Below are 24,828 nucleotides of genomic sequence, written 5' to 3'. Positions count from 1 at the left end.
CGTAAATGGGGCTCCCGTAAGTTCAATCTTCAGGGCCCCCCAAAAAATGTATGTCTGCCATTGATCGTGTGGGGGAAGGGGGTGTGGCTGTCTACTACTGGGAACTCTTAAGATTGCTGGCTAAATGGAGCCAGTCATTTTTTTCATTAATCAGATTTCTTGAACCATTGGTAGTTAAGGAAAGGGAGGGGAAAAGTTTGCTGACCTAGGAATGGAGCATTTATATATGGCCGTCTTTAATATTCCAGCATTTAACTCCTGATACCCATAGCTCAATTGCATAGTAAATTCACTGACCAGTAGGTGAATGTGTCCCTCCCATCCCAACTCATTTTTTATAGCATTCTTAAAGGGTAACTAACTTTAGGTCTAAAGGTGCTAATTCTTACACTTGGTACTCTTAATATAGGGGCCACACTCGTGGCCCTTTGCCCTCCTTAAAATCTTTGACCCTCTATCCACTAAAATACTGAAAATCCATGCTGTTGGTGGGAATACTTGAAATGCTTTTAGATAATTACAGGCAGTTTTGATCATTTAGAGTATGTAATGTTTATAGTGAAAGGTGATTGGGATGTACTTACTGTACTTGGTACTTCAGTGACTGTGTAATGACTATTTTCAGTGTTCAGGGGACATCTTTGCCACAAATATTAATGGTCTAGCACTGGATGGAATTGAAGACCAGTACTGGAGATATTCGACTGATCAGACCATCTATGTTGGCACTAATATTCGTCAAGCAGAATTCCGGTACCTAGTATTTTGGGACAAGTGCTGTTAATCCTTGTAGTATATTAGTTTAACCCTTCAACTGTCCAAACGTAGATCTACGTTTTTTCAACATTTGAAAGTATGTAAAAAACATTTTTCTTTCAAAATTTGAAACTTGTAAAAAAAAAAAAAAAAAAAATTTGATCTACGTTTTTTTATTTGAAAATGCGTAAAAAAAAAAAGCGTAGATCTACTTTTGGAGCACTATACATGTGAACGTAAATCTGTTTGGACAGTTTAAGGGTTAAAGTTAAAGCTTCTAAATCATTCAGTAGCTGTAATTGCAATATAGCTTATCCTAAATGTCAATGTTTTCTTCCCCAGCGGTCCAGTGACTGGCAGAAGTATTAATGGGAACCAAATATCAGACTACCTTCATGCATCAGGGCAACAATACATAACTGGAATCTACACATTCAAGGTTTGTAGCTTTATTTTTTTGGATGCAAATGGAAAATTTTCTGAATAGCGTAAGTTAGGTGGAAAAACTTGTGTGCAACACTGAGTATTTTTGTGGAGCTTTTTTTGATTTTAAGAGTGCAATAGAGGATGCAGAGACTAGTAGTCCCTCGGCCTTGGAAGATGTTCAGATAAGACTGATGCACTGAACTCCTCATTTTCAAGATTGACTAATAACCCAAAACAAATTTGGCTTCTATCATCTCCAGTATTGTGTTGCATTAATAAAGCCACTAGTTGAAGTCTCCACACTAGATACCCAAGTGTTGCCCAAGTCTTAAGCTACATGTTGATTTTGTAAAAAAAAATGCATAACTTCATTACTGAACTGTTGCAGGGACCAGTTCATGTTGAAGGTGACCTGGAAATGATAATGTCCAACACTGTGGATGGAATAGATGTGTCCGAACTTGACAGAAATGCTGTTAAACTCTATGGGGATCACACGGTAGAATCGCCAATTGTAAGTTCCCCTTTCCCATATTCCTAAGAATTTTGTGGATATGCAAGTGATCTTCACCTAGTGATGCAAGTTGTCACTAAGTAATTTTTTGGTTTACGAAGCATGTACAGTAGCAAATACAGTGGACCCCCTCTTTACGATCAGCTCCCAATGCGACCAATTATGCAAGTGTATTTATGTAAATGCGTTTGTATGTGTGTTTGGGGGTCTGAAATGGACTAATCTAATTCACAATATTCCTTATGGTAACAAATTCGTTCAGTAATGGCACCTGAACATACTTCTGGAATGAAATATCGTAAGCCGGGGGTCCACTGTATTTGGGAATCCTCTTCTATATCGCAATACAAACTAATTTTAGTTTTGGGATTGTGGAATTAGATATTGCAGTATTCATATTTAACATATAAACTGTGCCATGAGGTAAAGTGGCCTTCTGTATGCTGCTTAGGAATAAAAAATTACTTTCCTAATATTGCTTTAAAGACTTGCTATTGACTCTTCCTCTTTGCTGCATACGAATCAAAAGTTAAAAAATTTGAATGTCTATAACCAAAAATTTTAAGTATGGCTTCAATGAATAATTCTAATGCTATAATTTCTGTAAAGAGGTGATAATCAGGGCTTTGAGAAAAATCTATTTATGGGACATGTATACCCCTCCCTCCCCAACCATTCCTAGGATGGCCCTAGCAACCTTTTCTTTGTGTAGTATACGTATAGTGTAGTTTACATAAAATTCATGTGCATTTTGGGTCCTTGCCCCTTCTACTTCCTCTAGTCCTTCCCCCCCCCTTCCTTTATATTCCCCTCCATTCTTGCAGGACATCCAAACTGTGTCGACAACACCATCTCTGCTCTTGAGTCTCCTTTGTGATCTCCCCCCCCCCCCCCCAACTTCATAATTCTGTGCTGCAAATTCTCTGCATGATAATCAAAGCACATATTGCTCTTAAGTGTAACATCTTCCCTGCCTCCAAGAGATATTGTTGATTTGTATCGATGTGATGCTAAGAGTATAATGTAATGTCAGGCCTGTTGGAAAACATAGAACTTGAGGAACTGTTAATCGTTTATATTAACTGTTGTCAAAAATGCAATGTGATATTGTTGGCAGTAAACTAAGCCATTTTGCAAGATTCCACTGTTGCTTAAAGCATTTCCTTTTACCAATTTTTCAGTTTTTTTTAACCTAAATTTCCTTAAAATGTGTATACAGTACATGAATAGAAGGGTAATAATTTTTATTTTGCAGACTTTTGATGGCAGAATCAGGGTTGTTGGTGATTTGGTAATGCATGGTCTTCTCAATAGTCTGAATATAACTTCTGACCTGATGAGGCTGGATAGATCCATCCCTCACACTGGTAAGCTTAAAATTACTTTTGGTCACTACATACATGACTTGCCTTTCATACCACTAGGTTGCCTTGGGGCAGGTTTTAAGCAGCTGGCTTATCCTGGGTTAAGTGTCTAAAGTGTGGCTTAGGGTGACTGTAGACCTTTGTTCCTCTTCCTTTCCTTACATAATATCTATTTCTAAAAGTACATGTACAAGGTATACAGGCCTATCTGACATAAATGACATACGTACTACCATAGTCATGTGTTATGCTGAGTATTTCGGGCAAATTAGGTCAGTTTTGTCCCAGGATGCAACCCACACCAGTCGACTAACATTTAGGTACCCATTTTACTAATGGGGAACATAGACAACTGGTGTAAAGAAACTCCCAATGTTTCTTCCCTCACCGGGAATTGAACCCGGACCCGCGCCGTGTGAAGCGAGAGCTTTAGCCACCAGGCCACAGGGTTATGTTGAGTACACAAAAGGTATCTACAGGCATACCTCGCTGTTAGGTTCTAGACTGTCACCATTCATATAAAAGCCTAAAAACTTGTTTACAATCTTTGTGCAATAGCACTAGGCCTAAAAATATGCAACAGTATAAAAAAAATTGCCAAACCATTTTAAAAGAAAGACAAGCCATGAAACAAATACATAATTGAAAAGTGCCATATTTCCAGGTTAACCCTTTGGCTGTTTTGGTCGTATATATACGTCTCATGAGCCACTGTTTTTGATGTATATATATACTTGTAAATTCTAGCGGCTTCAAATCGAGCAGAAGAATGCTGGTAGGCCCACATGTGAGAGAATGGGTCTGTGTGGTCAGTGTGCACCGTATAAAAAAAAGTCCTGCAGTGCATAATGAGAATTTTTTTTTTTGTTAATTGCCAACTTTTTGGTCTATTTTCGTATAGTAATTATGGTTGTATTCTAGTTTCTTGGTCTCATTTGATAGAATGGAAAACATATAGAAATAGAGGTGATTTTGATTGGTTTTACTATGAAAAGAACCTTGAAATGGAGCTCAAAGTAGGGGAAATGTTTGATTTTTGCCGATGTTCAAAAGTAAACAAACTTCATTTTCCAATAAATGTCAAAGTAGCCATTCTAATCTGCAGTCATGAATGGGTTGACATTGTTTATACAATTACACTATTGCAGTAATCTGCATAACGGTAAATCTTCTCTTTTTTGGTTGAATAAAAATTCAAAATAGAAAGCAAGAGTAATATCAGAGGGGCCTGGAGATGTGACTGATGAACAGTTATTTTAGAGCCAGGAATGTCTGCATTGTTCATTCTGGACCCTATTTTGAAATTGTCATGCATTTTAATTTTTGTGAAATTGGCCAAATTGCAAATTTCTGACCACATTATTGGGTAGTTGAAATCTGTAAATGGGCAATTTCTTGTACTTGGTCGATAGAAAGAAAAAAAAAATGGAGTTCTAAAGAAATAGCTATGAGTTCGGTCGACTGGAGCAATGGAATTAGCTGATAATAGGGTTCAAAGTGGGTGAAATCGCCGATTCATAAGTATCGCCGAGGTCGCTAACTTCGTGAGAGCGTAATTCCGTCGGGTTTTCCATCAAATTTTGTTCTTGTGGTGTCATTACAATTGGGAAAGGATTCTCTATAATTTCACAAGAAATTTTCTTAATTTTGCGACGCCAGGAGACACCGCATGATTTGGGGTTGCGACAGTCGAGGGGTTAATGAGGTATGCCTGTACTTAGTGAACATGGCAATTAGTACGAGAAAACTTGGTATGCTTCTTCCAGACCCAGGATTGTTAAAATTACATGTATGCATCACCAATGAAGGGTATTTTATTCTCTTAAATGCTTCAAAAAAAAAAAAAAAGTGTACATGTTTCGCAGTTCTTAAGTGTCTAGTAATGTGTGCTTTTCAACCATAGCCTCTAAGATGCTTATTGCTAGTATGACCAATGCAGTCTAGCCAGGAAGACTTGCCAGCAGCTGGTAAGATTATAACCAACTTTGGCAACTTTTCTTGTTATATTAAACCCCTATCTTGACTGAACAAATTAGATAAGGTAGCCTTTTTTAACTAATGGAGTTTAAACATATTTCTCCAATGAATAATGCAAATATTGTTAATGATAAATTAAGATAGCTGGAAATTATTTGATGGCAGCAAATAAGTCTGAATTTAATAAAATAGTTCTGTAAATAGCTAGCTAATAATGATCATACTATGTATAGTAATTTGATAATATTAAGTGTAGTGGGATAAGGATTTGGCAGTATCAGTTTTCCTGAAACTAATTTGATATTTTAACAGAATTTATTTAAAAGTATTGGTGCACAAATTTGTCTCAATTTTCAGGTCATCTTGTGTTCCATAATACTGTTGTAGCAACAACCATCACATTATCTGGCAATTTGATAGTGAATACAATCAATGATTTGGATGTTGAATCAGCTGCCTCACAACTGGTGCTGGTTGGCCAGGAAGCTGTGATTAAAGGAGACCTTCAGTTCACAGGCTTTGTTGATGGTATGAACTAGAGTAAACTATTGTAATGTTAATTTTAAATGTGCTAATTCTTTAAGGTGGTAGTTTACATTCTCTATCCTTTTTTTTTTTTTCTCTCTCCAGTTTATTCTTTAAATGCTGGTACTGTGGATGGAGTGAACCTTAATGACCTTGCTGAAAGGTCCCTCAAGAAGTCTTCCTCGGTAACACAAGTAGTTACTGGGCACATAACTGTGAAGAATGTTCACTTCAACCAGGCTCCTTCTCTTGGTCTAGTAAACCTGAAAGATTGGACTACACACCTTACAAATGTAAGCTATTTACCTGAACTATCGTCCTTTGTCTTCAGTTTAAACCGTAGAGCATTTAAAAAAGTAAAGCAATTTACTTGAGTATAAAAGGTTTTTACTGTTCTCCTAAATTACCTGGCCAAAATGTATTGGAAACCACTTTTGAAGTGGGCAGTTAAGATTGGACTAAGAACATACACTAGATTATTAGATGTATACAGGTGCTCCTTGACTTGCAATGATTTGACTTAAAATATTTTGAATTTGCGATGGTGCTAAAGCAATTACTTTGGAGATGAAACTTGAATTACCCAGCATGAAGTTAAGTCTAACTTGTTTTATTTATTTATTTATTTATTTAAAAATTTGTGCACACATACAGAGGTACAAAAAATACAGAAAAGAGTAGTATGCCAAAGCCACTTATACTATGCATAGCATTACGGGCTGGCTTAAAATTAACTTAAGATGAACTAAGCAATGATGACATCGGTGATAAAACTTTAATGTAAACAGATTACTATAAAGCACAAGTGAGTATTCATTTATTTACTTTTCAGTACTGGTATTTAGTTTACAGTAATTGTTGACTTATTCAGTGACTAGTTATTTAGCCTGGTTGACCAGGCCCTGATAAACAGCAAGGCCTGGTCATGGACTGGGCCACGGTAGCGTTGACTCCTGATGCACCCTCCAGGTATACCCCAGGCATTTTCAGCTTACAATAGGCTTGTCAGAACATTACCCAATCATAAGTCTAGCACCTTTGTGATTATAAAACATTGGAATTTAAGGAAATCTCTTTGCTGTTCTGCAGATAACTTTTAGTTCCTAACAGTTACGGCAAGTTTGATTCCATAGTTTCATAAACTGAACATAGAAAGGTACCAGAGTACAGTACATGATTCAGTGCTTAAGGTGGATAGTGTACCTTTGTGTTTATTGTAATAGTTCCAAAGCTTAAATTCCTACAGTCCTTAGGATTAATCTCCTTTGTATAGTGCTTCATACGTGTACAGTATATATTCTGTAGTAGTATTGTTAAATCTGTCAGTTCTTAATTTTGGCCAGTAAAGAATTTTTACCTGAAAAGCCATGTGAAACGAGGCTTTCCATAATGTGTGAAATCTCATTTTTGTTCTTTATAATAAATCCTGTACAAAATTGACTGAATTTTTTTTCTTAAATTTGACCAGCAGGTATTAGCTCATGGTGCTGCTCATTATTAGTGGTAGGATACGTATCGTTTTTTAGCAAGTTTTTTAAAAGAAATCTGAATTAGTTGAATAGCTTTAGAAAGCTTGGAGTAGTTGTTAGAATAAACTAGAAATTTCCTTCTTAAATAGCAATAATTCCACTTTATGCTGGAGAATGTTCTCTGCCATGTTTATACAAATTTTCCCCCTTTAGGGAATATAAAGTTTAACTTCTATTAAACCTGATTGACTTTTTCCTAGGTTCTATGTATGTAAGTATTGCTAAGTGTTTCTTTGGGGGAAGGGGGTGTAAATATCTGGATTCAGATGGTATTTAGCATCTTTCAACAAAAGTAGTTTAAAATTTTAATTAAGACTTATTTCCAGGTGGTGACCTATGACTATGATGGTGCTATTCAAGGTACTAAGACTTTCCTCCAGCCACTGGATATAAAGGAAAATTTTGACCCTGCCACAATAAATGGCCTCAGTGTTGCAGACCTTGTTGCTCGTATCCTCACCAAGTCGACAGATCAGACGATCCTTGGCCATTATACTTTCAGCAATAGCATAAGTGCTGGCAAGTGAAATATCTAGTTTAAAGTTTTTTGGAATGTAATAATTTTTAACACCCTGTAATTCAGTCTCTCATCTCTGGAATTTTTTTTATAGCTGTGTAGTCCTTGCACTTAAAGAATTAAATATTTCAGTTGACGTGTCTGCCAGTATCATAGATGGCATTGCTATGAGTGATCTGGTGCTGACTGATGCTGATGCTTACATGAGTGGCACTGTAACATTCACACAGAATGTAACCTTCCTTGGTGGACTTAATAGTACCAGAGGCATTTTAGATGATTGTGATGTTTTGAAGGTGTGTTGAGTATCCAGTTTAGTGAAATTACTTATGAATACCTGAATTTTCTAGTGTTAAAAAGAGGTAGTTGATGGTTCTGGCAAATGACACTTTGGGTTATCATCGGTAATTTACACTGATAATTGTACTTGTGTATCTGTGCCTAAACACGCTTGTTACTATAAATTTAAGCTTTAAAGAAGGTAAAAAGTCCCTCATTTCCATTATTAAAGTTAATCTAAAAGCCTAGTACAGTATATGCTTAAACTGCATACCTCGCTCGTCTGCTTCAACCATTGTGAAAGTTTAAAAGCTTAAACCAAAATTAGTCTTCTTTCACAGGCCAATGAACGTGCTATTTGGAAACACGAGAATGGGAGCATGAGTTTCCAGTTGCCTGTGGAGGTTGGAATGCTACTAGTAGCAGGCAGTGCGACGGCCAGTAGAGAAATCCTTGGCGGTGCACTGAATATAGACATCGTGCATTTCCTCGATACCCTAGTCTTGAAGTCTTCACACCAGGAAATTACTGGTTAGCATTAAACTGAATTTTTATTTTAAATATAAAAAAAATATTAGGTTAAACCTTAAATTTGAATTTTTCAACAGGTCAAGTGGAATTTTTGCGTGATGTCGAAATTGGCAATCTTCATGTTGGGACCATTGATGGGATAGATATTGAGGAACTCTTCAGGTTGTCACTTCTTGACAATACTGAAACGGTAAGTTTTTTTTTTCTACAAAATTGTAAATTTATTTTAAATTTCTGTAAACTTCATGTTGTCCTTTTGGTTTTTTGTAGGTGATAAGGTGCAACTTGAACTTCACCAAGCCACTAATTGTAGGTGTTCTGCAAGTGACTGAAGCACTGTCTGGTATTGGTGGGAGTCAGGTGTTGGTTAATGGCATTAATGTGCCTGATGTTGCTGCAAGAGCAGTCCTTGCCACCGGTGGAACCTTCTTTATCGCTGGTCGCAAAATCTTTACCCGTGGTTTCAACACTGAGCACCTCTTCATTTCTGGTGAGGTTAATACTACTGGGGAGTTACGTTCTAGACAAGTTTTCTTGTAATGGATTAGTTTGTTGGATGATGCACATGTCTAGTTTAGAAAAGACTATTTCCTTAAGTTATTTAAGGTACTGTATTTTCATGCATTTTGCATTGGGAAGTGGCAACTAAAATGCTGGGAGGGAGGGGCTAGTAACCCCTTCTACTGTATGCATTACTAAATTTAAAAGGAAACTTTCCTTTTCCCTTTTGGGTCAACCTGCCTTGGTAGGATATGGCAGATTTGTTGAAAAAATGATTTTCCTGCATACAAGGCACAACCCCCCCCCTCCCTCCCCCACCTCCCCCCTCCCCCCACCCCTTTCCCTCAAGTCTTGAAAATTGCCTGGAGCCTTGTACACTGTCAGGGTCAAGGGTTGGCTTTAGGTTACACTCTAGTTTACTAGTGTTAAAATTGCTTGGAAACCTCATGTTTTCTCATATGTGATGTTTTTAAATTTGACTAATGTACAAGATGTTGGTAAAAAGATTTATTTTAATGAAATGACTAAATATGGAGTGCATACTGATGTTTGCACCTTATAACAAATTACCACAATTGCAGGCTCCCTGGGTGGGATAAACTTGCAAGATTTGGTGCCTATTTCAGCAACAGGAGTAATTGTTGGTAATGTAAAATTTACTGCCCCCATAAACATCATGGGAAACCTTATGGTAAGTTGCAGCAATTTTATCCTTTTCTTGGTTTTACCAAGTTGAAGATTTTTCCAGCTGTAATATTTGTTCCTGTTAAAGAACAAATAGGCACAATACCCTGATGAGCAATATACACACAACCTACACATAGTTGAGAAACCAACATCTTGGTCAGACTTGGATCATTTAAGTTGCTCTGTAAATGACTTGTAAATGGTTGTTGGATTGCAACATCATTGTAAGCTTCTCTGTGTGTGGGATATTTGTGTATTTGTTCCTATTGTAATAACTTCAAGCTGAAGCTTAAAAAAAAAAAAAAAAAAAAAAAAAAAAAAAAAAAAAATGGATTTGCTTTTATGGATGGAGGTGGGGTTTTTTCCTTGTATCTGTCCTGTTCAGTAGTGTAAAACTACCTGCTGCTAGCGTGCATTCTGGGGATGTACAGACCAAAATTAAGAAGTGCACCGTTTAGATCTCTCTCATTACTAACCTTTGGGTAATCAAAGTGGTCTTTCTACCATATGGAATACTTTTCTGTAAATAATTCATAACTTGACTTCGTGTGTGGAATGAAATTGTTGAAATCGTGTAAACATTTCTATAGGTAATATTTTATCAAACCAGGAAGGCATACACTGATGGAAAAAGCATTCGTTGTACCCAAGATCTGTATGTAATTAAAACTTCAAATGTGCATTTTCTAACTTCTAATTTTTGGGGCGATGAATTTGAACTTGACATTGATAAACTTAAGCATTTTGCTTGCCATTCTTGCATGCTGGTTTAACCTTTATGAAGGTTATTTATGAAAATGTAATTAAAATAAAATTTATTGGATCATAGACCCAATCTTGTAAATTTAAAATTGCATAGTTGGACAAATCTTATTGTAGCAAACTGGCCCAGTGGCTTAATTGCTGCCCTGGAGTTTTAACTTATTTGCCACAAGTTCTAACCCCCCAGCCCATACTGTGGTTTGTTTGCAGTAGTGTTATTATGATTGTCAAAATTGCATAAATTCATTTGAAAAATTTCTATAGCTTAGCTGTATTAGGGTGAACCTTTTTAAAACTAGGTCTAAAATTTAATTTACTGGGCATGGTTGTTTGTACTTGCAGTTTGGCTAGTATTAACCATACCTGGAATGAAAGGGTTGATAATATTCTACATGTATGAAATGCTAATTGTTAATATGTAAATATTACAGGTATCTGGCTTAATAGATGGTGTGGATCTGGCTTCAGTTTTTTCCAATAGGGTAACACTTGGTGAAAACCAGACCCTCTTTGGGTCTTGGCAATTTGAAGAGATTATAGTGGAAGGTAGGTAAAAGAAATTTTTCATTTTGGCAAGTATTGCATAGGGTGAGGGGTAGATAGGAATACTTGTGGGGCTGTTTAAGCTACATTATAGTACAAAGTCCCTCCAAGGTAGCATAAATTGAGAACACAGGGACTACTAAGCTTAGCCCAAAGCTGTGTCCAGCTTGGCTGCCATTAAATGGGAAATTTAAGAATAAAACTTGCTCCATATTAAATTATAAATATTTTAATTTCTTATTTATGACTAGGCTGTGGCCAGAAAATTCTATCAGTAATTACCCATGTACAAATGTTGCTTTTTAAAGGATTAAAGTTTAAATTATTAAAGATAATTAACCAAGCAATAATATTGTTAGTGAAATTAGCCAGGTGGCTAATTCAGTCTTGCCACCCAAATATTATTATCTGTTGCCATTTCTTATACTTAAAGTAGCAGTGATTTCCAGCTGGTGTCCACTGGTGTAACTTGAAGTACAGTACACAGATTAAACATCACAAATAACTACAGTGGCTTGACTTTTACCAGGCCAAAAATAAGTTATGAACTTTGAAGTTTAGGAAACGGTTGCACATTGGGTTTGGAGCGTTACTCCATAATGCTCAACAATGACCACTTTCCCTATTTCCTTTTAGGCGATTTGGAAGTGGAGCAGATCAATGATGTCCTTGTGTCTGATCTGGTGGTAAAGTATGGCATGATACTGCAAGAGATATCTGGACACAAGATTATAACTGGTACCCTTAGTGTTCAGGGGGATGTACACACTTCCCGGCTAAATGGCTTAGACATTGTGCAGCTTAACTCAAGCATAGTGAGGAAGGACCATGATGCTATTATAACTGGAGTTTTGGTAAGAATTTGTATGACTAAGAAATGTTTAGGGTATATACAGCTATGGCTAGCAATCAGTATAGAAGGGGCTTAATAACTAAAGAATTTATCAAACTCTATACGTCAGTCCTTGCCAAATTAATCGGTTGAAGCGACTTTTCTAATATTCACTGAAATGAGAGATTTAAAAGACCTGGAAGATGCTCAGATCCTAGGCACCACAGTCTGAACAGAACTAGCAATACTGTCCCAACTAAACCAAATGAACTGAAACTCCAGCCTATTGATACAGCTAACAAGATGAGACTTTGCAAATATAGGATCATATCTCTCCAGTAAAATTCCAGTTACCAATACCCGAGCTAATGATTATCTAGCTGGAAACTTCCCAACATCCCTCTTATCTTACACCAACAGAGCCCACTGGGGTAACCATGATTATTTTTTTTATTATCACACTGGCCGACTCCCACCAAGGCAGGGTGGCCCGAAAAAGAAAAACTTTCACCATCATTCACTCCATCACTGTCTTGCCAGAAGGGTGCTTCACACTACAGTTCCCAAACTGCAACATTAACACCCCTCCTTCAGAGTGCAGGCACTGTACTTCCCATCTCCAGGACTCAAGTCCGGCCTGCCGGTTTCCCTGAATCCCTTCATAAATGTTACTTTGCTCACACTCCAACAGCACGTCAAGTATTAAAAACCATTTGTCTCCATTCACTCCTATCAAACACGCTCATGCATGCCTCCTGGAAGTCCAAGCCCCTCGCACACAAAACCTCCTTTACCCCCTCCCTCCAACCTTTCCTAGGCCGACCCCTACCCCGCCTTCCTTCCACTACAGACTGATACACTCTTGAAGTCATTCTGTTTCGCTCCATTCTCTCTACATGTCCGAACCACCTCAACAACCCTTCCTCAGCCCTCTGGACAACAGTTTTGGTAATCCCGCACCTCCTCCTAACTTCCAAACTACGAATTCTCTGCATTATATTCACACCACACATTGCCCTCAGACATGACATCTCCACTGCCTCCAGCCTTCTCCTCGCTGCAACATTCATCACCCACGCTTCACACCCATATAAGAGCGTTGGTAAAACTATACTCTCATACATTCCCCTCTTTGCCTCCAAGGACAAAGTTCTTCGTCTCCACAGACTCCTAAGTGCACCACTCACTCTTTTTCCCTCATCAATTCTATGATTCACCTCATCTTTCATAGACCCATCCGCTGACACGTCCACTCCCAAATACCTGAATACGTTCACCTCCTCCATACTCTCTCCCTCCAATCTGATATTCAATCTTTCATCACCTAATCTTTTTGTTATCCTCATAACCTTACTCTTTCCTGTATTCACCTTTAATTTTCTTCTTTTGCACACCCTACCAAATTCATCCACCAATCTCTGCAACTTCTCTTCAGAATCTCCCAAGAGCACAGTGTCATCAGCAAAGAGCAGCTGTGACAACTCCCACTTTGTGTGATTCTTTATCTTTTAACTCCACGCCTCTTGCCAGGACCCTCGCATTTACTTCTCTTACAACCCCATCTATAAATATATTAAACAACCACGGTGACATCACACATCCTTGTCTAAGGCCTACTTTTACTGGGAAAAAATTTCCCTCTTTCCTACATACTCTAACTTGAGCCTCACTATCCTCGTAAAAACTCTTCACTGCTTTCAGTAACCTACCTCCTACACCATACACTTGCAACATCTGCCACATTGCCCCCCTATCCACCCTGTCATACGCCTTTTCCAAATCCATAAATGCCACAAAGACCTCTTTAGCCTTATCTAAATACTGTTCACTTATATGTTTCACTGTAAACACCTGGTCCACACACCCCCTACCTTTCCTAAAGCCTCCTTGTTCATCTGCTATCCTATTCTCCGTCTTACTCTTAATTCTTTCAATTATAACTCTACCATACACTTTACCAGGTACACTCAACAGACTTATCCCCCTATAATTTTTGCACTCTCTTTTATCCCCTTTGCCTTTATACAAAGGAACTATGCATGCTCTCTGCCAATCCCTAGGTACCTTACCCTCTTCCATACATTTATTAAATAATTGCACCAACCACTCCAAAACTATATCCCCACCTGCTTTTAACATTTCTATCTTTATCCCATCAATCCCGGCTGCCTTACCCCCTTTCATTTTGCCTACTGCCTCACGAACTTCCCCCACACTCACAACTGGCTCTTCCTCACTCCTACAAGATGTTATTCCTCCTTGCCCTATACACGAAATCACAGCTTCCCTATCTTCATCAACATTTAACAATTCTTCAAAATATTCCCTCCATCTTCCCAATACCTCTAACTCTCCATTTAATAACTCTCCTCTCCTATTTTTAACTGACAAATCCATTTGTTCTCTAGGCTTTCTTAACTTGTTAATCTCACTCCAAAACTTTTTCTTATTTTCAACAAAATTTGTTGATAACATCTCACCCACTCTCTCATTTGCTCTTTTTACATTGCTTCACCACTCTTAACCTCTCTCTTTTTCTCCATATACTCTTCCCTCCTTGCATCACTTCTACTTTGTAAAAACTTCTCATATGCTAACTTTTTCTCCCTTACTACTCTCTTTACATCATCATTCCACCAATCGCTCCTCTTCCCTCCTGCACCCACTTTCCTGTAACCACAAACTTCTGCTGAACACTCCAACACTACATTTTTAATCCTACCCCATACCTCTTCGACCCCATTGCCTATGCTCTCATTTGCCCATCTATCCTCCAATAGCTGTTTATATCTTACCCTAACTGCCTCCTCTTTTAGTTTATAAACCTTCACCTCTCTCTTCCCTGATGCTTCTATTCTCCTTGTATCCCATCTACCTTTTACTCTCAGTGTAGCTACAACTAGAAAGTGATCTGATATATCTGTGGCCCCTCTATAAACATGTACATCCTGAAGTCTACTCAGCAGTCTTTTATCTACCAATACATAATCCAACAAACTACTGTCATTTCGCCCTACATCATATCTTGTATACTTATTTATCCTCTTTTTCTTAAAATATGTATTACCTATAACTAAACCCCTTTCTACACAAAGTTCAATCAAAGGGCTCCCATTATCATTTACACCTGGCACCCCAAACTTACCTACCACACCCTCTCTAAAAGTTTCTCCTACTTTAGCATTCAGGTCCCCTACCACAATTACTCTCTCACTTGGTTCAAAGGCTCCTATACATTCACTTAACATCTCCCAAAATCTCTCTCTCTCCTCTGCATTCCTCTCTTCTCCAGGTGCATACACGCTTATTATGACCCACTTCTCGCATCCAACCTTTACTTTAATCCACATAATTCTTGAATTTACACATTCATATTCTCTTTTCTCCTTCCATAACTGATCATTTAACATTACTGCTACCCCTTCCTTTGCTCTAACTCTCTCAGATACTCCAGATTTAATCCCATTTATTTCCCCCCACTGAAACTCTCCTACCCCCTTCAGCTTTGTTTCGCTTAGAGCCAGGACATCCAACTTCTTTTCATTCATAACATCAGCAATCATCTGCTTCTTGTCATCCGCACTACATCCACGCACATTTAAGCAACCCAGTTTTATAAAGTTTTTCTTCTCTTTTTTAGTAAATGTATACAGGAGAAGGGGTTACTAGCCCATTGCTCCCGGCATTTTAGTCGCCTCATACGACACGCATGGCTTACGGAGGAAAGATTCTTTTCCACTTCCCCATGGACAATAGAAGAAATAAAAAGGACAAGAGCTATTTAGAAAAGGGGAGAAAAACCTAGATGTATGTATATATATATATATGCATGTGCGTGTCTGTGAAGTGTGACCAAAGTGTAAGTAGGAGTAGCAAGATATCCCTGTTATCTAGCGTGTTTATGAGACAGAAAAAGAAACCAGCAATCCTACCATCATGCAAAACAGTTACAGGTTTTTGTTTCACAGTCATCTGGCAGGACGGTAGTACTTCCCTGGGTGGTTGCTGTCTACCAACCTACTACCTACTAACCATGATTACTAACTTAAAACCAAGTGCCACCACTACTGTACAAACAAGCGGCTCAAGTCCTTTCGCCCATCATTGCCTTACTCTTTAACAAATCATTAGAAACCAACACTTTCCTGGCATCATTCAAAATAGCAAGGATTGCACCAATACACAAAGGTGATGACCAAACAAATGTAAACAGGTATAGGCCAATATCAAACTTTCCTTTACTTTCCAAAATCTTCGAAGCTTGTGCACGAAAGGTTATAATCCTTCATAATATCACAAAGCAACCTCAAGCCCTGCCAGTTTAGCTTCAGGAAAAACAAAAGCACAAATGATGCAATAAAAATGCTAGACCTAATTTACACAGCTCTTGGGGAAAAAAAAAAAAACTAATACCTGCTTGGACTCTATCAACCTTAAAAAAGCTTGATGGTGGACTGCAGCATCCTACTCAAGCTTGATCATTTATGGTATAAGAGGACGCACGCACACGCACGCGCACACACATGCACACACACGTACGTCATGCTAATAGAAGGCAATAAGTCTATCAGACAACCTCAACAATACCCCTTGACACTGGTGTACCACAGGGAAGCATTCTTGGCCCCCTCTTTTTCCTTTTATACACGACCTTCCTAGTGTCACAACTTACGCCTATTCTTTGTTGACAACATGACTTCTGTCATCTCCCACCCTAATGTAGCCTCGCTCAATACTACTGTTAATAAAGAGCTAGCCAAAATAGCTGGAGTTTACCTGGAGAGAGTACCAGGGGTCAACGCCCCCGCGGCCCGGTCTGTGACCAGGCCTCTTGGTGGATCAGAGCCTAATCAACCAGGCTGTTACTGCTGCTGCACGTAATCCAACGTACAAGCCACAGCCCGGCTAGTCGGGTACCGACTCTAGGTGGTTGTCCATTGCCTGCTTGAAGACAACCAGGGGTCTATTGGTAATCCCCCTTATGTATGCTGGGAGGCAATTGAACAGTCTTGGGGCTCCTGACACTTACTGTAATGTCTCTTAACATGTTAGTGACACCCCTGCTTTTCATTGGGGGGATGTTGCATCGCCTGCCGAGTGTTTTGCTTTCGTCGCGAGCGACTTTCATGTGCAAGTTCGGTACTTGTCCCTCTAGGATTTTCCAGGTGTATACAATCGTGTGTCTCCTGCCTGCATTCCAGGGAGTACAGGTTCAGGAACTTCAAGCGCTCCCAGTAATTGAGATGTTTTATCTCCGTTATGCGTGCTGTGAAGGTTCTCTGTACATTTTCTAGGTCGGCAATTTCACCTACTTTGAAAGGTGCTGTTAGTGTGCAGCAATATTCCAGCCTAGATAGAACAAGCGACCTGAAGTGTCATCATGGGCTTGGCATCCCTAGTTTTGAAGGTTCTCATTATCCATCCTGTCATTTTTCTAGCAGATGTGATTGATACAATGTTATGGTTCTTGAAGGTGAGATCCTCTGACAGCCTAGATGACTTAATAAACTTACAATGAACATAGATAAAACCTTGACATTGTTTGGGAGTAGAGCAAGTGAGGTCCAACTAAACATTATGCTTAACATTATTGCTAAACATAAGGGAAAATTCCTGGGTGTACATCTTAACAAACTGAAATTCAACACCCATAACAAAAGCATCTAAAACCATTGGCATCCTCTCAGATGTTACTATGTACCACAAACAGCTCTTGCACAGTACCATTCACTGATCTACCCCTATCTCAACTATGCTATTTGTGCCTGGGGTTCCAAAATAAATCGCCTAAAGCCAATAATAACCCAACAAAAAACTGCAGTGTGAATGATCACACAATCCACAGCTGGACAACCCCCCCCCCCCCACACACACACACACACAAAACCAACCTTTTCGAAGTTCTAAACCTACTCTATACAAAACATTCACTCGTACCACTGTGCTACCTACATTTACAAAACTATCAATTTGAATATAAATCCCGACCTGAAGCACTTAAAGTTGTAATAGGTCCCATGGACACAATACTAGGCACAAAAATCTGACATTCCACGTCAGGCTAAATCTTTTCAAAAACTCTATATACATAAAAGGACCCTCAAATCTGGGACTCTGCCAGAAATCTCCAGAGCCACTGACTCGGCTAGCATTTTTAAAACTACAGCTAAAATGCCTTCTCTCCTTAACCTATCCTTGCCCATCATAAATAATGTAAAAACTGCATTTGCTCAATATCATGAACTTTGTTAAAAAATTATAATCAATATATACCTACCCTCAATGTTTGTAATCCTCTCAGATGTTAATCATTCCATTGTATCCACCGTATGTTTAATTAAACTAATTTTTCTCTACCAAACAGCCATATAGGCATCAATTTTCTTTTCTTTGTAACTTACCTAATGACCATAAGTACAATTACTGCACTGTTATTGCCTTGTTAATCTTAAGTTAGTCTTAAATTTGCCCAAAATGCTATGCATATAAAAGGGCTTTTGGTATGTACACCCAATTGTTATACTCCTTTCTACAAACGTATCATGCAGAAATAAAATTATCTGATTGAGCAAGTTAATGGTGACTACTGCTTGACTGTTTTCAGACCTTTGAGCATGTGGTAAGAGCAAGAAAATCCATCTTTGTGCTTGGCACTGTTAATGGCTTTGACTTGTCATCACTGACTTACAACGTATCTCCATTGAAAAAGATAATTGATCAGCAGTTTGAACGTATAGATAGACTTCGCCAACTCCTGGCTAAAATCAAGATAGCAAACTTTACTCAGGGTAAGAAATTTGACATTATAAATTTTAACCATTTTCTTGCCTTTTCCTTTCAAAGGTGTATTGGTATCAGATTTGCCTACATTAAACTGTTTTCCCTTGAATTTCTCAATTTTCATGAGGCAGATGTACACAACACTTTTTCAGATTCAATTAACATTTTATTTAGTGTTCAACCAAGTATATTTATTAAAAGGCCTCAAATGGATGAGATTGCACGAGTGATAACCTCGTTTTAAGTCTGTCTCACGAGTTTTCCTGGAATCTCTAAATTTGCATTTTGATCTAAATTTTTTTTTTGCTTACTGTCTTTCTTCATTTTAGAACAAAGATTTGAATTAGCCTATATAGAAAAAGTGGGCTCCCAGGAGATGCAACAATTTGGACATTTATGGTTTGGTGTAAACTACTACAATCTGGAGTCCTTCAACTACATTGGCATCACGAGTACATCTGGTCGCTGTGTCTGCTGCTCTCAAAAGACCACATTTTATCAGGTGTGTTGTTAACAGTAAAATGCGTTACAGGCAAGACATTGTATTAATTACCAGATCCTTGTCTTAGCAAAATGCATTGCGAATTAGTTTTATCGAAGTTTGTTAGTTTTGGTTAATTTGTCAAATTATTTTCCTAGGGAAGATGCTCAATGCACGTAACTAAACTGGGGGGCAAAGTTGTTAAAAGTAATCAATTTTACTATTGGATTTATCCTTGACTCGGAATTGCAGGTGAATTCTGGTGGTACGATAGATAGTACCCTGACTTCGGAAGTGCCTGGTGCTGTCTTTATCCTCTCTCACCCTGACCTGAATCTCCAGATAATGCTAAATAGGAGGTAACAATAGATCTTTAAGGTATTGAAAATGGCTAGGCAAATGGAAGTGTCATTTAGACTTTTTGTTAAGTCTTATAAAAATCCCTTGTTAAAAGTTGAATTTTCATTTTGATGTACAATAACCAAATAGTCGTCTTTGATATTCCAAAAATAGTATGGCATGGAAATTAAAATTTACAATGTAACTATGCATGATAATTTTAACTTTTTTACTGTATTATTTAGTAGGATTAGACAGTGCAGCTAATGCAACATTTCACTCTCGGTGGAAATAAATGGTATAAAATACACAATAGAAAAATAAACACAAGCGGTATATGATCCTTTATTAACATTTTGCCATAGTGGGCTCTGTGAAGTCTCAAACAGATCTACCTGCAATAAGGTATGCAAATATTTATAGGAGGGCATCAGGTGGAGAATGCTGGCTAGGTTGGATCTGAACCTGCATGTGACAATCTTCAGTAGTGTTATAGAGGCTAGGACCTTCGCTAGCTTTAAAAAGTGGGGTGGCCCAAAAGGAAAAACGGTAGTTTCTCCTTGTGAATTTAGTAATACGTATATACAAGAGAAGGGGTTACTAGCTCCTTGCTCCCAGCTCCTCTTACGACATGCATGGCTTATGGAGGAAGAATTCTGTTCCACTTCCCCATGGATATACAGATAAGTGTATCAAAACTTCAACCAAAAAAACAGCTTCTATAACATAGCTGAACCCCTTGCCAATAAACTGTTATCCCACATAATGGAGGAACAATACAGAAGGTCTACTTGTATATTTATTCAATCTCTTTAAAAATACCCAAGGTCCTCACCTCTATAACACTACTCTGAAGATTCACATGCAGGTTCAGATTCAACCTAGGCAGCCTTCTCCACCTAACTGCATCCTATAAATACAGTGGACCCTCGCCTAACGAACGCATCGCATAGCGTTAAATCCGCCTAGCAATACATTTTAACACAAATTTTGCCTCGGCTGGCGCTAAAAAACTCTCCCAATGCGATTCGTTCCATTTGAGACGCGTCCACGTGTGGCCTGAGCGTGCCTCGCTTGTCCCATGGGTGCCAGTGTTTACAAGCCAGCCACAGCGGTCGCATCCAAACATACAATTGGAACATTTCATATCGCAGCATTTTTAGTGATTGCACCTGCAAAATAAGTCGCTATGGGCCCCAAGAAAGCTTCTAGTGCCAACCCTGTGATAAAAAGGGTGAGAATTAGTTTGGAAATTAAGAAAGATTTTGAAGGGTTTGGGGCTAACCCTGAGACTCCTATGCCAGTTGTGGAATCCATTGTGCCTACTTCAAAGATTAAGGAAATGTGTGCAAAGTGGGTTGAACTGCAAACCTTTATGGATGAAAATCACCCTCACACAGTTATTGCAAGCTGTGCTGGTGATTATTACAATGACAATGTTATGACCCATTTTAGACAAATCTTAAAGGATTGGGAGGTACAGAGCTCTATGGACAGATGTGTTGTGCGACAGAGGTCCAGTGACTCGAGCTGGTCCTAGTAGCATTAAAAGAAGGGAAGTAACCCCGGAAAAGGACTTGACACCTCAAGCCTAATGGAAGGGGATTCCCCTTCTAAACATTAACACCATCCACACACTCTCCTCCTCCCATCCCATCAATCATCACTAGATCTTCAATAAAGGTAAGTGTCATGTAACTGTACATGTCTTCTTCAGTTTGTGTGTATTAAAATTAATATTTCATGCGGTAAATTTTTTTTTTCATACTTTTGGGTGTCAGGAACGGATTAATTTGATTTCCATTATTTCTTGTGGGGAAAATTAATTCGGCTAACGATAATTTTGCCTAACGTTGAGCTCTCGGGAACGGATTAATATAGTTAGGTGAGGGTCCACTGTACTTGTGTACCTTTCATGCAGGTAGATCTGTTTGACTTGATAAAGCCCACTGTGTGGGCAAAACATTGTCAATAATCACATTGTACTGCTGCCATGTTTTTTTTTTTCCATTTCACTCTCAAGGAGCTTTAAACCATTACCAGCTTGACCAAGCTCCTTTAGGGCAAACATTGCCAAAATGTCACATTATTTGCACTTGTCCTTTATAAATAACTTGCTAATTAGTTTCTTTGACTTGCAGGTGCACTGAAGAAATTCCAACTACTGTGACTGTTGACAGTGCATCTGACCCTTCAGTGACCCTGTTTACAACAACTTTGCATCTTGGTGTAGTGATTGATGCAGGAATGTTTGTTGATGATAATCTTGCTTATATTGTAACGGTAACTGGACTTGATGCCGGTAAGATTTTCCAGTTCTGTAACAGGAGGATAAAACCTAAATGTCAAACAATAAGATACTAACTGTCCATCTGATTTGTACTTCATTTGTTCTAGTTAGACAAAAGAGTTGAAAATATTTGAATTGTTACGGTGAGGATGAAGGCAAAAATAATGTATACATTCAGATTGTTTAAATCCTGTACGTATTTATAAAGACTTTCTATAAAGTGGAGTACAGTATATTATAAAATTTGAGTGATAGATTTGTATATTTACTATATTATTATTATTATAATCAAGGGGAAGCTCTAAACCCGGAGGATTATACAGCGCCTGGGGGGGGGGATGTGGAAGGCATTCAGGCTTAATTCGGGGAACTGGAGCACAGATCCAATTCCCTAAATCAAGAGCCCCTCACCAACATCAAGGAACCTTCCTTGAGGGGTCTATATTTACAACCAAGGAGGAAGCGCTAAACCCACAGGATTATACAGCGCCTGTGGGTGGGATGTGGAAAGTATTCAGGGAACTGGAGCAGATCCAATTCCCTAGATCAAGAGCCCCTCACCAGCATCGAGGAACCTTCCTTGAGGGGAATGATTTGTATAAATTTTATAGGAAGCCCTGTATTACGCAAAACATTTTGGGTAACCTTAAAACTGGGATTATACCATACCACAATGTGTTGTGGTATAATAGATTGTTCAGAATGCTGAAGGTTAATGTAATGAAAAGTAGAGGATTTAGCAACTTGTTACATTTCACTTTCATATAATTTTAATTAAATTTGTGGTAAATGTACAGGCTGCAGACCTTGAAGGTTTGCCTTCATATCCCATGAATGGAAATAAGTCATGGAAATAGTCACTGACTTTTTAAGGTTATCCTATGTAATTTGTGCTGCTGCTTTGTATGATAATTCCTGTAACTGTATTTGCACGTGTACCTGAATGAACTTAATGTTGGGTAAGTTCTATTAATCTTCACAGGTTCTAACATTGCAGAAAGAAATATCATCCACACCTTGCTTGTCGACTTGGCACTGCAGAGAGTAGTCATTGTATGGGCTAAGGAAACAAACTACAGTGCATCAAAATTAGATTTAAATCTTGTAAGTAAAATAGTGAATATAACATTAAATGTAAAATCTTTTATTATAAATATTGTGCTTAAATCTATGGTACTTAAATGAGGCTCTTCCTGTAATTTTTAAATTATTATAATCAAGGGGGAAGCGCTAAACCCGGAGGATTATACAGCACCTGGGGGGGGATGTGGAAGGCATTCAGGCTTAATTCGGGGAACTGGAGCACAGATCCAATTCCCTAAATCAAGAGCCCCTCGCCAACATCAAGGAACCTTCCTTGAGGAGATGTAATTTTTAAAAATTTACAGAATTAATCATGACACTTAAACTTGTGCAGTAAAGTTCTTGAATAGTTTTACTTTATTACTAGATTTAACCGAATTGTATAGTGTATTGGTAACCATTTTTATATTGGCAATATTTACATAAAAGCTTAATTTTGTGACTGCAAAAGATATTGAAAGTGAAAATGTGCAGTAGTGTACCAGCTAGACTAGGCTTTCATATTTTAAATGTAAATTGGTTTGTACCTCTAATGTAAATCTGGAAAAATGCTATTAAAGCTTAATTCTAAAAAGTCTTGTAAATATTTATAAAAATAGGTTCACAAATTAGTAAAATAGATGAACTTATACCTAAAATTAATGTTTTCAGGTAAATGGAAACTGGTTCCTCTTGATAATAAATAAAATGAACATTAGGAAGAGTTTTGAACCATACACTGTTCCATCTCAGCTTTATATGTGGGAAAGTGCTGTGAAGAAGGTATGTTCAGTTTCTTTATTAAACTCCTTGGCTACAGCATTACCAGTTCTTATTGCTAAAAAAAAAAAAGGTAAATGGTTGAACATTTTTGGAATATTAACTTGTGATAAAATGGCTAAATGGTCCAACAGTTCCGGCTGACTGGAGAGTATGTGGCTGATCATGCAAGCTCTGGAATATTCCTGAAGTCCCAACTCCATGGAGAAGACTTCTTTACTCTTGCTCAAGTGGAGACCAAGGATTGTCCACTCCATGAAGCTAACAGAAAATTTACTAACATATTGGTATGTATTAAACAAAATTGTGTTAATCCCAATTATAAGCATGGCATTTTAATAATTTTCGCTAAATCAACAGGTCTTCAAATATGACAAGGACATGGAGAATTTTGTAGAGTTTGAGTGCCTACCAACATGCAGCGTTGTGGACCAAGCTTCTCTGACCATAGACCATACTAATTACTTGGTGCTGCTCTCGGAACTTGGAGCTCTGCACGTTTATGCTTATCTACATCCGGAAGTAAGCACAATCTTTAAGTTTTAGAATTTTTTTTTTATGAATTTCTGTTGGTATGATGCAGTATATTGGTTATACATCTGGCCATCAATATTAAATAAATTTTTTCCACCTATGTATAATGTTTTTCTGCAAATGCCTCAATGTTCTCCCCCCATCCCCCTTAAATCTAGTTCACCTCCATCTCATTCACCACCTAAAATAGCCGATTGACATTTTTTTCATTAGGGTTCAAAATAAGATTAGCTAAATTTAATTTTTTCTTTGCAGGGTTTTAAGCTGTTCCAAGAAATCAAAATAAAGGCGGCCTATTCACTTGTCATTGTGGAGATCCCTGGTGGTCCTTTCATTGTTGTTTCCATCCGGTCTCCTCCAGGAATAGTAGTTCTGAGGGCACACGTGCAGGGTATTCAACCATTCAGATTACTAGATTAGCCTCAATGGCACTGTTTTTATAATAATGTACTAGCATAATAAACTTAAAATATTTTTTCTTACTTAATTTACCAATAGCTAAATTATAATTATGCTAAACCCACAAGGATCATACAACACTGCAGGGCACAAGGAATGCCTGCATAGTTTATTCTGAACCCTATTTTGAAATTGGAATACTTTGAACTGTGTGAAATAACCAATTTCCAATCACTGTTTTGTAGTTGAAATACAAGAGATTTCTTGTGCTCAGTTGATAAAATGAGATGGCTAAGTATTTGGTTGACTGGAATGTAAATGGCCTAAAACGGGAGTCTGGGCAAAATTGCCGATGTGTAAATATTGCTAATGCAGCGTAATTTTGTCAAATTTTCATCAAATTTTGTACTTTGTTTTATT

General features: G+C 38.0%; 1 protein-coding gene across 3 annotated transcripts in view; it reads left to right on the top strand.

Moving 5' to 3' along the window:
- Nucleotides 1-24,484, top strand: part of LOC128691772 (uncharacterized) — a 58,660-nt gene extending 34,176 nt beyond the window's left edge. For 2 of the 3 annotated variants that reach the window (XM_070100991.1, XM_070100992.1), the window contains exons 19-41: nucleotides 626-753; nucleotides 1,099-1,195; nucleotides 1,571-1,696; nucleotides 2,952-3,063; nucleotides 5,395-5,565; nucleotides 5,668-5,855; nucleotides 7,418-7,610; nucleotides 7,741-7,904; nucleotides 8,229-8,418; nucleotides 8,496-8,608; nucleotides 8,689-8,908; nucleotides 9,501-9,610; nucleotides 10,800-10,914; nucleotides 11,548-11,765; nucleotides 18,348-18,531; nucleotides 18,853-19,025; nucleotides 19,257-19,363; nucleotides 21,485-21,645; nucleotides 22,616-22,737; nucleotides 23,368-23,478; nucleotides 23,610-23,762; nucleotides 23,836-23,997; nucleotides 24,265-24,484. In XM_070100991.1, coding sequence (XP_069957092.1) covers nucleotides 626-753; nucleotides 1,099-1,195; nucleotides 1,571-1,696; nucleotides 2,952-3,063; nucleotides 5,395-5,565; nucleotides 5,668-5,855; nucleotides 7,418-7,610; nucleotides 7,741-7,904; nucleotides 8,229-8,418; nucleotides 8,496-8,608; nucleotides 8,689-8,908; nucleotides 9,501-9,610; nucleotides 10,800-10,914; nucleotides 11,548-11,765; nucleotides 18,348-18,531; nucleotides 18,853-19,025; nucleotides 19,257-19,363; nucleotides 21,485-21,645; nucleotides 22,616-22,737; nucleotides 23,368-23,478; nucleotides 23,610-23,762; nucleotides 23,836-23,997; nucleotides 24,265-24,429 — 3,483 coding nt within the window. In that variant the 3' untranslated portion in view covers nucleotides 24,430-24,484. The remainder of the gene's footprint in view (nucleotides 1-625; nucleotides 754-1,098; nucleotides 1,196-1,570; nucleotides 1,697-2,951; nucleotides 3,064-5,394; nucleotides 5,566-5,667; nucleotides 5,856-7,417; nucleotides 7,611-7,740; nucleotides 7,905-8,228; nucleotides 8,419-8,495; nucleotides 8,609-8,688; nucleotides 8,909-9,500; nucleotides 9,611-10,799; nucleotides 10,915-11,547; nucleotides 11,766-18,347; nucleotides 18,532-18,852; nucleotides 19,026-19,256; nucleotides 19,364-21,484; nucleotides 21,646-22,615; nucleotides 22,738-23,367; nucleotides 23,479-23,609; nucleotides 23,763-23,835; nucleotides 23,998-24,264) is intronic. The other variant, XM_070100993.1, reaches the window with a different exon arrangement.
- The last annotated feature ends 344 nt before the right edge of the window (nucleotides 24,485-24,828 follow it).

This window comes from Cherax quadricarinatus, chromosome 75 (assembly GCF_038502225.1).
Source record: "Cherax quadricarinatus isolate ZL_2023a chromosome 75, ASM3850222v1, whole genome shotgun sequence".
Lineage (NCBI taxonomy): Eukaryota > Metazoa > Arthropoda > Malacostraca > Decapoda > Parastacidae > Cherax > Cherax quadricarinatus.
The sequence above is the reverse complement of the archived record's forward strand: the minus strand, read 5'-3'. Positions and strand labels throughout refer to the sequence as shown.